Source organism: Amblyomma americanum, chromosome 1 (genome assembly GCF_052857255.1).
Source record: "Amblyomma americanum isolate KBUSLIRL-KWMA chromosome 1, ASM5285725v1, whole genome shotgun sequence".
Lineage (NCBI taxonomy): Eukaryota > Metazoa > Arthropoda > Arachnida > Ixodida > Ixodidae > Amblyomma > Amblyomma americanum.
In genome coordinates, this window is record NC_135497.1 from 16509235 (window position 1) to 16521911 (window position 12677).

Sequence of the window (12677 nt, forward strand, 5' to 3'; positions counted from 1 at the left end):
TCCTTTGAGGATGTCATTGTCGTAGCGCTCTCTTGTCAGCGTCTGGTTGAAAAACACAGGCCCGAGGACGCCATTGTTGAAAATTGCGCACCAAACACTGAACGACCATTGGTAATAGTGGTGTGAAACCCAGTGGGGATTTGACTCGCTCCAGTAATGAGCATTGTCTAGGTTTACCTGTCCATTTCGCAGAAAACTCCGCACCACTCCATATCACTTTGCTCAAAAAATCTTGGTTTGATAATCAGAATCCAATTAGCTAAATTTGTCCGGCTTTGGAATTCCCGTGGCACCAGAGCTTGATGCAACTGTACATGGTACGGATGCAGCCGGTTCTTCCGCAGTGTCCACCAAACTGATGACTTGAAAACTCTGTTATCTTGGCTCACGCTGCAGACGCTTGCTTGGGGATCAAAGCGAATAGTGATAAAATATTTTTCTCGACATCCTCACCAAAAACAGGGGCTCTATGCCATGTGGACATAAAACTGCCCGTCCATCGCAGGGTCTTGAAGGTATGCAGGACCGTTATTGGACTTGGCCAACTGCCTGGGTGCCATTGTTGCATAAGGGGTGCAGCGCGCCTTCTGTTACCATGAGTTGCTCCTAGAGCCAGAACCATGTCTGCTGTACCGGAAATCATTACACCAAAGCTTCCGTCTCACATGTGACTTGCATCACAAAAGTACACGACAAACTACCTGACCACTCCTCCCAGCATTCAAAATCCTCTTTAGGAAGCGATAGCACTGCCGCCAACACCTCCCGGCATCGTATTTCTCTTTTGCTTCTCAATGACAAAGCAAATTCGGCATCTCTGTATCTTGTCAGATTAGGACTATGTCATCATCTCAAAAGAGCAGCGCACTCGCTGTAACTTGCACCATCACGCGTGCCAACTGGCTGACACAGCGAAGAAACCGCCGCCAACATATTGGCCTGTGGGCCGTCGAGTTAAGGCTGCAGCTGATTTTTTTTTCTCAAACCACGCTTGAGAGCAGCCCAATCGTGACACTTTTTTGTATTTCGTGGGCTTTCTTTGGAGCTAGGAAAAAGACATGTGAGGGTTCCCTTATCGTAAATGATGGAATAGGGGTTTCTGAAGGTGCTCTACAACTTTGCAAATCGAATTTGTCATCTAAAGTCAATATTTATTAATTTAGATAATTCACCTTAGTTAATTTATTGCTTCATTGCCAAACAAAAAATTTCCTGTGGTGCGCAAGATGTCTGCCACCAATATGCAACTGGTTTCACTCGCCTGTCTCTGTTTTATTTTTTAACCCTTGGCTCAGGTTAGCTGGGACACCCCGTATATAGCGCAGGTGTGAACATATTGCAAGCATTAGCTAAATGAGGTTATGTTATATCCTCCTTGAGAGTGTATGTGATCCATCAGCAATCACTATGCAAGTAGTCAGCATGGCTGTGCATTTATGGCATTCTGCAGGTGCAGGTGTGACCATAGCACAGTGATAAATGGCAACTCTTAAACTTGAGCAGTACCGCATGGAGGCTGGTAGCCAGGATTTTCTTGTATCAGGGAGGGGGTCGCTTTCTAGGAAATTAGTTAAACCCGCATACATCGAATTTGCAAAAACACGCTTGAGAGTTCTGTGTAACATTTAATTCAGTGCAAATGTGGCAGTAAATTTAACGTGCAAACACATTGAGGTGGAAAAAATGTATTTCTGTGATAGCCACTTGCTGTGCACAGATTACCTAGCGAAATAGCCGGGAAGAACACATTTTTCAATATTCAATTTCAATAGGCAGTTCATTGCACTTTTATCTCTTTCGTTACCACGCCACTAGGCATCGATCATAGGTGATTGAAAAATTCAAACTGCTATGACAGCGTGACCGCGGCCGTTACAGACTTGCTGAGTCATCTGGTTTGTTGTTCACACATTGAATTTTCATTTCCTGCATAAGTTGTAATTTTGACGCAAGTTGGTAATTTTTGAAATACGCTTGAAGTTGAGGGTGCAGCACCGAACACTTCGAGCAAGGCGTCAGGATCAGCCGAGGTGTACACTGCAAATGCCGAAGAGGGCACAAAAGAATGAGCTAAGGAAAGTAAATGCTTTAAAGCAAGGTGATGATGTGTATGAAGGCAAGTGGCAGTTGGGCGGCTTTACGTGCATTTGGTGTTGCTGAAATTTAGGTGCACGTTTGGCAGATGCAACTGGCGAGGCCGAGAGGCCCAAGGCGGACAGAGCTCACAGCCAGCAGGTGCTGAACACTTGAGTGTGTTTTAAACACGCATTTATCAAGAAGTGCCAATGACACTATAATAACTATTGCTACATTTTGGAGTGCTCTGCTAGAGCACCTCACATTTAAACTAGCCTCTAAACAATGTGTGCCAATCATGTTCACAGGTTCATTCCAAGCACCTGCCTCCGCCTTGGAGCACTCTGGAATACAGTCAACCTGCATGTTGGAGCTGGTTAAAATGCTGAGCGCTTGCAGTCATGTGGATGTTTTCATCATGTGACCACTCTTAGAGTGGCTCATTGGTCCTTCCTTCAGCTCAGAAGGTTATACCAAGTCTGCTCACTTGGGGTCAGGGGGCTTAGTCGAATGTGTTGCATACCTTGCACGAAGACTGTCACACAAAAAGCACACAGGCCGACTCTGATGGAGTCCTTATGTGCCTGCCAGCACAATATGTTGTGTTCAATGGGCGTGTGGTGCAGCCGTTTATGTCAATTTGATGCTGCAGGATGAGCCTTCTGGATCACGACATGTGCGGAGGATTCCTCACCCAGCTGGCCGGGGCATGAGCAGTGCTCGAGCTCGACGCTCGCAGATGCAGTTCTCTTCCACGGGAGGCCTCTCAGCACTGTCTCCTAGCAACCGAGACTCAATGGACCCTATCGCTGGTGAGCAAAGGGTGGAAGCAAGACTGGTTTGAGCTTAACTGGTATGCACTGAGGAAAAATAGAAATTGGCCTCAGACTTGAACAATCCCGTTAAATGATTTCACTCATTAACTGATACCGAATATTGTTGCTGCCCTGAGGCATGGTCTGGGAAGTGCGCAGTTTGTGGTACTGCCAAGAAACTAAGCTTGTTCCAAAAAGTTGTGCAGCCCTGGGCAAGAGTACCCAGGATGTGGGTTTGCAGAAATAAATGTGCTTGTGAGTGGTCATGCCAGCCAGTTGACCAAAAACCCCGGAAGCACGAGGAGGCAGCTGTTCTACTCCAGTTTCATAAGGTGGTGCGTCCCTGCATGCAGAGCTGCTGTCGCAGCTGTCATCGGGTGTTCGGCGCACGGCTACACTGGCGGCACCCAGTACAACATCGCAGATCCAGCAGCTGCAGATGCAGCTTCAGTTGGAGCGACAGCAGGCACAGGCAGCACGCCAGCAGCTGGAGCGCCTCCCCCGTCGCCAGGCACACCTGGCTAGCCCAGCCGCGGCTGCTGCCACCCTGCACTGCCCTCAGGCAGCCACCACGCCTGCCCTGGCACCCAGTACGGAGGCCCCCACCCCAACCGCTCACTTCTTGCTTTCCAGGTGGGTTGTGGAAAGTAGGGTAAAGAGATGTTAATAATCGCAATGGGTTACACGGTTGCTGCCTGGGAACAGTGTGCTGTTTAATGGGATATGTGTCCTTTGTTGAAGTAGTAATGCTTGCACCCCGGGAGGTAATTCTCTCATACTTGCAGTTAAAGTACAACTTTGCTGAATGTTATACATCTGCTTTGAAGGCGTTCATTGGGCTTGTGCTGTATGTGGCTCCAACTTATGTGAAACCAGAACAAGGAACACAAACAAGAATAATTCAAGGCGCTAAGGATGGGGCAAAGTGAAAGGAGACACATACGCCAACGCTACTAACAACTGAAAGAATTTTATTGCGACAAGAACAATATATACCCAAGGGCAGCGTCCACTGCATAAAAACATAAAAAGGTAAAAAAAGTAGCAAGGTTCTGCGCATGCTTAGCCGTTGAGGAATCTAATCTCTTTTCCTTTCAGCGTTAAGGAGGGTGCACTGACACAGGCTTTCCCTCTGCAATGAATAAGATACGCTGCATACATTTCGCGCGCACGCTGATCGTGGTACTTTCTTAGAATAGTGCTTTTGTCAATGTTTGCCGTGCACTTGCATGTCGCCAGAGGCCGCGGCTCATGGTCATCAGTGTCAACTTTATCCTCCGTTGCCAGCTTCCGCTATCCGTATCGCAATCAGTATCAGTATCGCCATCGTTTTGTGGCTGTCAAGAGTTGTGGTTCATCGTAGTTGTGGCTTTCGCGTGCTGCCGCCGAGCGTTGCAATTTTAGTAGTTTTAGCACGATGGGCAAGCGCCTTAATTGCTACATGGCTGAGAGTTTGCTGTCAAACACGGCAAGACCGCGGCGGGCAGGAAATTTGACGTGGCCGAGAAGTGTGTTCGACGATGGTGCAACCAAAAGGATACATTGAGCTGCAAAAAGCGCGCTTTCCGAGGCAAGCCGTGCAAGTTTCCCGAACTGGAAGAAGAGCTGCTCTGCTAAGTAATGGAAGCGTGGAACTACGGCTACGCGTGGACAGCAGATGTGTTGCGCGACTTTTTGTGGGATGAGCATGCATTGGAGCACAGCACCATCTCAGTCGGAATGCACCGCGAGTGGCGATTGAACGTAGGATAAATGCCACTGACGTCCTGATTGGTGTGTTGCTACTTAAAAAAATTTTTTTTTCGCAAATCGCATGTATGGGTTGCACCCCAAAAATTGGCCCTCAAATCTGGAAAAAAAAGTGTGGCCCTTACACACGTTTATATGGTAGTTTTAGAAAATCTGAGCATCGATCAGACAAATGAAAAGTTCACTAATTGTATCGTAACTGCCGCACAGTTAGCTATTCCTCAGTCTTCTGGAGTGGTGTGACAAAACGACGAACTATGGTGGACAGAAGACTGCAAGGAAGCAAAAAAAAAACAACAAAGTAGGGCTTGGGGTAAATTTTGCAGTATCATGAGAATCTCATAAATTTTAAAAAGGCAAGATCTAAAGCTTGGTACATCCGTCACAGTGCCGAGATAGCATCATGGCAGAGTTATGTTTCATCTATAAACGGTCAAATCACATCTAAAAAAATGTGGGTGCAGGTTCGAAAATTATATGGCAACTTCTCGCCGTTCACAGTTCCACTTCTGACAACACCTGGCACACAAACAAGCATAAGGGAACAGGCAGACATTTTGGGCGAACACTTCGCTGCAGTTTCCATTTCATCGCACATATGCTGTCATTTTTAAAACACAAAAATATAACTGAAAAACAGATTTCAAATAATTTGAGGTGAAAAAGAACAATACAACAACTTAATTGAATACACAATGAAATGCTTGCCCATGTTTCCGAGCCTGCCGTAGAAGCACCTTTAAGATTCTTTAACACAGTGTGGATATCGGAAAATTCTCGAAAATTCTCTCGGAGAAGCTTTTATACACAAACAACACTGTCTTGCAGTCTTTTTCGATTTAGAAAAAGCATATGATACAACCTGGAGGTTCGGGATTCTTCAGGACTTAGCTGAGCTTGGCATCCGTGGCAGAATGCTGAACTCCATTAAACACTTTTTGTCTAACCTTTCATTTAATGTCCGCCTAGGCTGACCGCTTTCGAGGAATTTTATTAAGGGGGGAGGCTACCCTTGAACACCAACTTTTTTGTTTCTTGATATATCTGAATTAAATTTTCTGGGTAGGCTCACAGCATAACCATTTTAAGAACTACCAAGTTTCATGGAGCTGTGGTCACCGGTTCTCAAGTTACAGGAGTATATCAATGTGGTTCACATAGGTTGCTTGTTCCAGGCCTGGAGAATTTGAAAATAGTGTTGGCACAGTGAATTTCATTGTGGCCATTCCTGGATAGGTGCCCCAGGGCAAGACAGAGCCCTTTTTCTAAATTTAAATTTCCTTGCTGGAAAAGTTTAGCACAGCACTGAATTTAGTGTTGCCAATTAGACCTTCATTAGGCAAATTTTAATTGCTTATGACAAATTTCAGACACAATAACTTGAAAAAGCGGGCTTGTCTTGCCCTCAGAAATTTATTCAGGTACGGAATAAAAAAAAAACCCATGGAAATCCGATAAGCAGTTCCCGAGCAGCAGCCAGAATGAGCAGCCACGCCAGGCAAAAAATACATTCTGAGAAAACAGCCCTCAAAGGTTGCGAGAACACCAGCTTCCTTGTTTCTTGAGATATCTGAATGAAATTTTTAGGGTAGGCTCAGAACACAAACATTTGAAGAAATACCAAGTTTCATGAAGCTGTGCACACTGGTTCTAAGGTTACGGGAGTATATCAAAATGGTTCACATAGGTCCCTTATTCCAGGCCTAGAGAATTTGAAAACAGCGCTGTCACTGTGAAATTCATTATGGTTATTGCTAGATAGGTACTGCAGGGCAAGACAAGGCCCTTTTGCTGAATTTCCTTGCTGAAAAATTTTAGCACAGCACTGAATTTAGTGTCACTAATTAGACCTTAATTAGGTAAATTTTAATTGTTTATGACAAATTTCAGATACAATAACTTGAAAAAGTGGGCTTGTCTTGCCCTGAGAAATTTATTCAGGTACGAAATAAAAAAAAAAACATTGAAATCCGATAAGTGGTTCCCGAAATGCAGTCAGAATGAGCAGCCACACCAGGAAAAAAGTCATTTCTAAACATGGCCCTCGAGAAAGTTTAAAACCTATTCCTAGGTCTAAAATGACCCTTCAGAATAGCTGGTGGTGTCCTTGCGCACTTTTTTCCTTTGCCGCCTCTCATTCTTGACCCGATTTCTTTTCTCGACCTTGTCCATGCGCAGGGCATCTTTTTCTGCAGCTAGCTGGATGGCTAGGTGGCCAGGTGTGAGCCCCACTGACATAGAGATCTCTTTGGTGGTCCTTTGACAACCAGCATTATATCTCAGCACTGCTTCATGCAGTGCTGTCTGCACAGCAATCAAAGACGCGTGTTGCTCCTTTGGCATCAGGGACCATAGGACAGAGTGGAAAGACTCGGACGCATTTTGCGTCTTTGCACCCAGGCAGCATTGCAGAAGAGAAGCCTGCGAGAGGTGCTGGTAAACAGGCAACATAGCCTCAGCGACGTAGCCTGGAAGGCTGTACTTGTGCTTTGGCTGTGGTGAATCACTTGCCTCGGCAACCTTATGACGGCACCCTCTGGGCAGAAGTCATGGCGAGGCTCCTCTTCAGTTGATGTGACATGGTAGTATGATGCCATCACTGCACGCTGCATTGCAGCCACATCGTTGGAGTTGTTTCTCAGGGCCCAGCCATAATAGTCTGTCAGTTTATCAATGATAGCCTTTGTCAGCCTGCCCTTCCCTCCCAGTGACTTTTCACTTTTTTGCACAAGGTTCCGCAGTGCCGTGCCCATCCTCTTTTGGACGTGGTTGAGGCACTCTTCTTTAACAGTGGGGACTAGTCCATAGACGTTCTCTTCCACAAGAGCTGAGAAGGTGGCGCTGTCTCCATCAGAAACCAGCGTTGTGTAACGCAGGTTGTGCTTTGAGACTGAACGGTTGAAAAGAATCAAAGCTGCTTCTACTTCCATCCTCCCGGATTTAGCATCAGTGTTTTTCTGGAAAACATGACGCTCATGCCAGCTTGAGTAATCAGCATCTCCAGGTTTTGGTCCTACTTGACAACCAAGGCACTGGTTAGACAGAACCACAGCATCCATGATGAGGCCCGGATGGTACTCAATCACCGCCCCAACTCCAATGTGGGATGTGTGGCCACGCTTATGCCAAGTTCCATCATATGCTGCAGTGATGTCTCTGCAAAAGCTTGGGTCCATCTCCTTGTAGACCTCCTTCACTGCAGCAGCTGATTCGGCGTAGAACTTGTCCATGCAATGGATCTCTCTGTCCCTGAATGTCTTCTTCAGGTGCTTCTGGAATGAGCTATGATGAAGCCCTCTGTGAGATACATTCATCGTTGCCCAGAAGTTGTTGAGAGCTGTCTGGCCCTTGCCAATCTGCTTCATTGCCATAACAGCTCGTATGTTCACTTCAAAGGCCATTGCTTCATTCTGGCGTTGGGAGTTCCACGAGCTTGCAACCATCCCACAATGTGGGCACATCAGTTCAAGCTTTGTTGCCAGTCCAAGCTGGGTGCCTTCTTGAACAGTCAACCAGGGCGCAAGGCAATGCTTGCACAAGGTGCTAGAGAGCAGGTCGCTTAGGGTATCCATTTGCACAAGGCAAAATTTCGCACCTTCACTTGTAGCTGTGGCAGATCTTGGATCGGGCGTCATCGCTTCAAACTTCCGTTGTGTCGCTGGCATGGCGCCAAGTCTTTCTTGAACAACAGCACGTTGTGCATCCGCCGCCTCAATCTCCTCGCGCGTCAGGAAATGCGTTTCCAAGTGAACGGTGCGCGACGCGTTGTCACGCTTCGGGGTAGATTCCAGACCGGAGCTGGAGGCCGCAATCACCGAGGTTGAAGAGTTCGGTACACAAGGCGTGCCCGAAGCAATGCTTTCGTGCACCGAAGAAGCTGCTGGTACGTCGCTGAAAGCGGCGACGCAATCACTGTCTGGTAGCGATGTAGCAGAAGCTTACGCGGCTGGAAGCATCGACACAGTGGCTGTTGGTGGCACGCTTTGCCGCACGAACCAACTTCATAGCACGCTTCCGCTCACGGAACGCGTGTAGCATCTTTCGCTTTGTTGGACGCATCGTGACTGACCGCGCAACAGTCTGCAGGAAACTGTTCGGACGGCACGGCGAGATATCATAAAGACGGTGACAACAGTGAACACAAGACGATGCGCTGGCCGCCGCCGAAAGGGGACCGCCTCTTCAGCGCGTACAGCAGCCAATAGCGGCCGCGCGATCCCCCACGTTCTCGAGGAATGCGCCCTTCGTCCAATCGCAGCCTCGCATTTCAAACGCGGGAAGCTCGAAAGGCGCTTTGAGGGCCCAATCACAAGCGAGCCACGCTTCCACTATGCTGCCGCCGCGGTCGTCGGAGGAGGCAAAAAAAAAAAAGAGCAAGAATTCACGAACAAAACAAGACCAAGATGGCGGCACTCGGTTCGCTGGCTGAGAAACGGCATGCGCTCGAAGTTGGGGTATTTTCGGCGCTTTCTCGCAGCTCAGCGGCTGCCGCGGCTTGTTCCATATTTAATTTGAAGTACTTTCACGACGAATTAGGCGTTGATATTTGCAGAACAGGTAGTTTATGACACAAACTGTCAGAATATTCACTTTTCCAAAAATCGACTTTTTCGCGATTTTTTGGTTTTCAAGGGCCGCGTCCCCCCTTAAACCATATCTTTGCCATCGTTCATCACATCCCATTCTTCGGCTGGCCACCACATAACAATATTCTATGCTTTCTGTGCATCATACCTCTTTCACGCTGTCATTGTCAATGGCCATGAAGTCGAGACCCTTCGAGATTCTCAATCACTGTTGAATGTGGAGTTCTCGCTGCTATGTGGCAAAACTCAGTAATTATTGGAATGGTATTCGTGTCTTACTGCAAGCTTGTATGGTGCTAAAATCGCCACTTTCAATTTTGCCCAGACCATATATATTCGCGTAATGAACTCACTTTTTTTTTTTCCGGAAAAGTTGACATCAATTTGGGAGGAGGGTTCATTACGCGGGAAAAAAGTTTTAACATATTTTTGGGAGAGTAGAAGTTTCATATCGTGCATCCATCTGTCCCCCCGTCCGTGCATCCATACATCTATCATCAACAAAACCATGCTGTCACTGGTGTTTAGCATCGTTCTCTTCAAAAGGTGTTTGCTGTATCAGAGCGGGATCCGACGATTTTGTGATAGCCGGCAAATCGCAGCGAGATACAAGCTGCATTCGATTCAGCTGTGGTTCACTGCACCGCCTGCACTGGTTGATGGTGTGCTGCACCAAAGCCTTCGATTCACAGCACCCCTGCACCGCTGTCCACGATTGATTTGGGTGCAGCGTGGTGTTGCTTTGGTGCAAGAAACCACGGTGCCAGCCGCCAAGGAGGTGCAAAAAATTGTGCACATGCAGACTGCTTTCAGCAGGTGACTCACGCTAGTTCATAAATACTGAACGTGAATTGTGGGAGGTCTTCGCTGGCTTCGCTGTCGTCGACAGGTTTGATGTCATTCTGCGAAAAAATGGCGCTGAAACCTGTGAAACAGCAGGCAACTTTCTGTGTTTTGTGCTGCAGTTGCCATGTTACCTAATTATGACAGGTCGTCCGTGTGCATGCAAGTTCACACGAAACTAATTACAGCACAACAGTGGTGTGTGGGTTGTTGGAAAACTGCGGGCATGGTGAATCCGAGCGTGTTTTGCTACAACCGGCACCGGTGCCTGTACCTGCTACGCTAAGCATGCAGGCAGTTGCTGCTGCTTTGCCGCTGCCTGGCCATTCTGCTGCGGCTACGGGGACGCCAGGGCTAGCGCTAAGCAGCAGTGAAGCCCTCTGGCGGTCCCAAAGGACTTTTTTTTTTTTTATCACTGCTTATAAAGAGCTAAATGAGCGAGGCGGGTTCTTGGTGGTGAATTCCGGGCACCCCCCCGTAGGCGTCGGAAAATATGCAGGGGCCTTGAAGTGCGCCGAAAGTTCTTTGAACATCTCTCCAAAGTGTCTGAAGAGCCTCGTGAATTCGAAATTGAAATAGCTTGCAACCATGTTTTTATAGCACTTCGGAATTAGACTGTGGTCTGTCCAAGCGAGTTGCGGCAAAAGACACCACGGAGTCTGTTGTTTCGTAGTACCACTGTCGGAAGAGTAGAACTGCTCTGGGAACTATGCTATGTCGTCGTCATCGACCATGGCCGACTCCATGGCAGACTGAAGTGTTGGTAGGCACGAAACATACCGCACACAAAAAATACATGCGAGAACTCGACACCTCCACAGCGACCAGACAAAACCTGCTTGCACACGCTCGATTGAAAATTGTCGCATGTTGTTGACACGCTGCACCTGCTCTACGGAACTGGTTCTGCACCGCGCTGCCACCAGCGGCTCTTTTTCAGTATTGGTGCCGTGAACCAGCACTGAATCGAATTCAGCTAGAGTGAACATACTGAACACCAGCCATTATGGTCATGTGGGCGTTAAACATTTACACTAGCTTGAGAAAAACACGCAGGATGGTGAGGGGTTAGGCATTTTCGCTCCCGATCTCAAACATGCCAAATCGCTTGGAGGTACAAAAGGACCTGCTTCCTTCACAGCATTGCAGTGTAGAGGATGTTTTGTAGGGTATTGGTTTAGACTGCTATGCTCCTCTCAGATGCTCCAGTGCTCGCCGAGTTTCTAAGCATGCCGCCAGGTGCGCAGCAGAGTGCCGAGCGAGCCACCTTCGCCGGCGCTTCTGTGAAGGGCGCATAGCGTCTTGGCGCTCTGCCAAGTTCGCGGAGCCCCTCTCCCCGCCTTCCACAGGAGCTCTTGTCAAAAGGTAAACAAACGTAACTCTGTGCACAGCGTCTTGCTGCGCAGCGGATGGTGCAAAAACTGAAATGCGGTACAAAAAGCTAACAATTAAAAAAAAATTTCACCTGCAAAATTGGGGGACTGAGTTCATTAGGCGAGTATACACCATTTTACTGAACGCAAGCTTGCGGAAAATTTCGTAGGTACCCAACACAAGAGAACCTCGTGCTTTTTAAAAAAGCAAGAGCCAAAGCTAGGTACCTCCATCGCAGTGCAGAGAAAACTTCATTGCAAAGTTATGTTACTTTTAAACAGTCAAACGACATCAAAAAAAATGTGGAAACAGGTTCGAAAATTAAACGGCACCTTTTCACCTTTCACAATTCCTTTCTTGACAACACCTGGCACACAAACATGCATAAAAGAACAGGCAAACATTTCGGGGGAACACTTCATTGCACTATACACAGTCTTTCCTGAAATACAAAAAATAGCCGAAAGACAGACTTCCAACAAGTGGAGGAGCAAACCAAGAATACAACAATTTAATTACTCTCCAAGAAATAGAGTACTGTCTGCCGGCAAAAACTGCTCCAGGACCCGACCAGATACACTATCAAATGCTTGCCCATCTTTCCTAGCCTGCCGTAGAGGCACTCTTGACTTTAACAAAATATTCATAGAAGGAAAAATACCTCAGGAGTGGAAAAGAGCCGTCATAGTGCCATTCCTGAAACCTGGGAAACCAACAACTTCCCCTGATAGCTATAAACCAATAGCACTTACAAGCTGTCTCGCAAAATGTTTCGAAAGTGTCCTAAATATAAGACTAACGTTTGTCTTCGAATCCCGCGAACTTCTCATCGTCCATCAATGCGGTTTTAAAAGGGCATGCTCAACAACAGACCATCTTGTTCGTCTCGAAAACACAATTAGGGAAGCATTTATACACAAACAGGGCTGTCTCGCTGTCTTCTTCGATATGGAGAAAGCATATCGAAGGAGGTTTGGGATCCTCCGCGACCTAGGCGACCTAGGTATCCACGGCAGGATGTTGAAGTGCCTGAATGGCTTCCTTTCCAACGCTCATTTCAAGTACGCCTGGGATCAACCCTGTCCAGGAGCTTCGTTCAAGAGAACGGGGTTCCTCAAGGGTGTTTATTAAGCACGACCCTCTTTATTATGAAAATGAATTCCATAGCTAAAATAATCCGAGTCCATCATGTATTCACTCTGGGACAATCTCCAAATAGCCTTCACATCCTCAA

General features: G+C 47.2%; 1 protein-coding gene and 1 pseudogene across 3 annotated transcripts in view; one reads left to right on the forward strand and one right to left on the reverse strand.

The window, feature by feature from the left end:
* Positions 1 to 12677, forward strand: part of LOC144110360 (E3 ubiquitin-protein ligase KCMF1-like) — a 61256-nt gene that overhangs the window by 43919 nt on the left and 4660 nt on the right. For 2 of the 3 annotated variants that reach the window (XM_077643222.1, XM_077643229.1), the window contains exons 5-6: positions 2729 to 2888; positions 3245 to 3524. In XM_077643222.1, the coding sequence (XP_077499348.1) occupies positions 2729 to 2888; positions 3245 to 3524 (440 nt within the window). Of the gene's footprint in view, positions 1 to 2728; positions 2889 to 3223; positions 3525 to 12677 lie in introns of all 3 variants that reach the window. The other variant, XM_077643216.1, reaches the window with a different exon arrangement.
* LOC144110351 (uncharacterized) lies at positions 6591 to 8566 on the reverse strand (annotated as a pseudogene).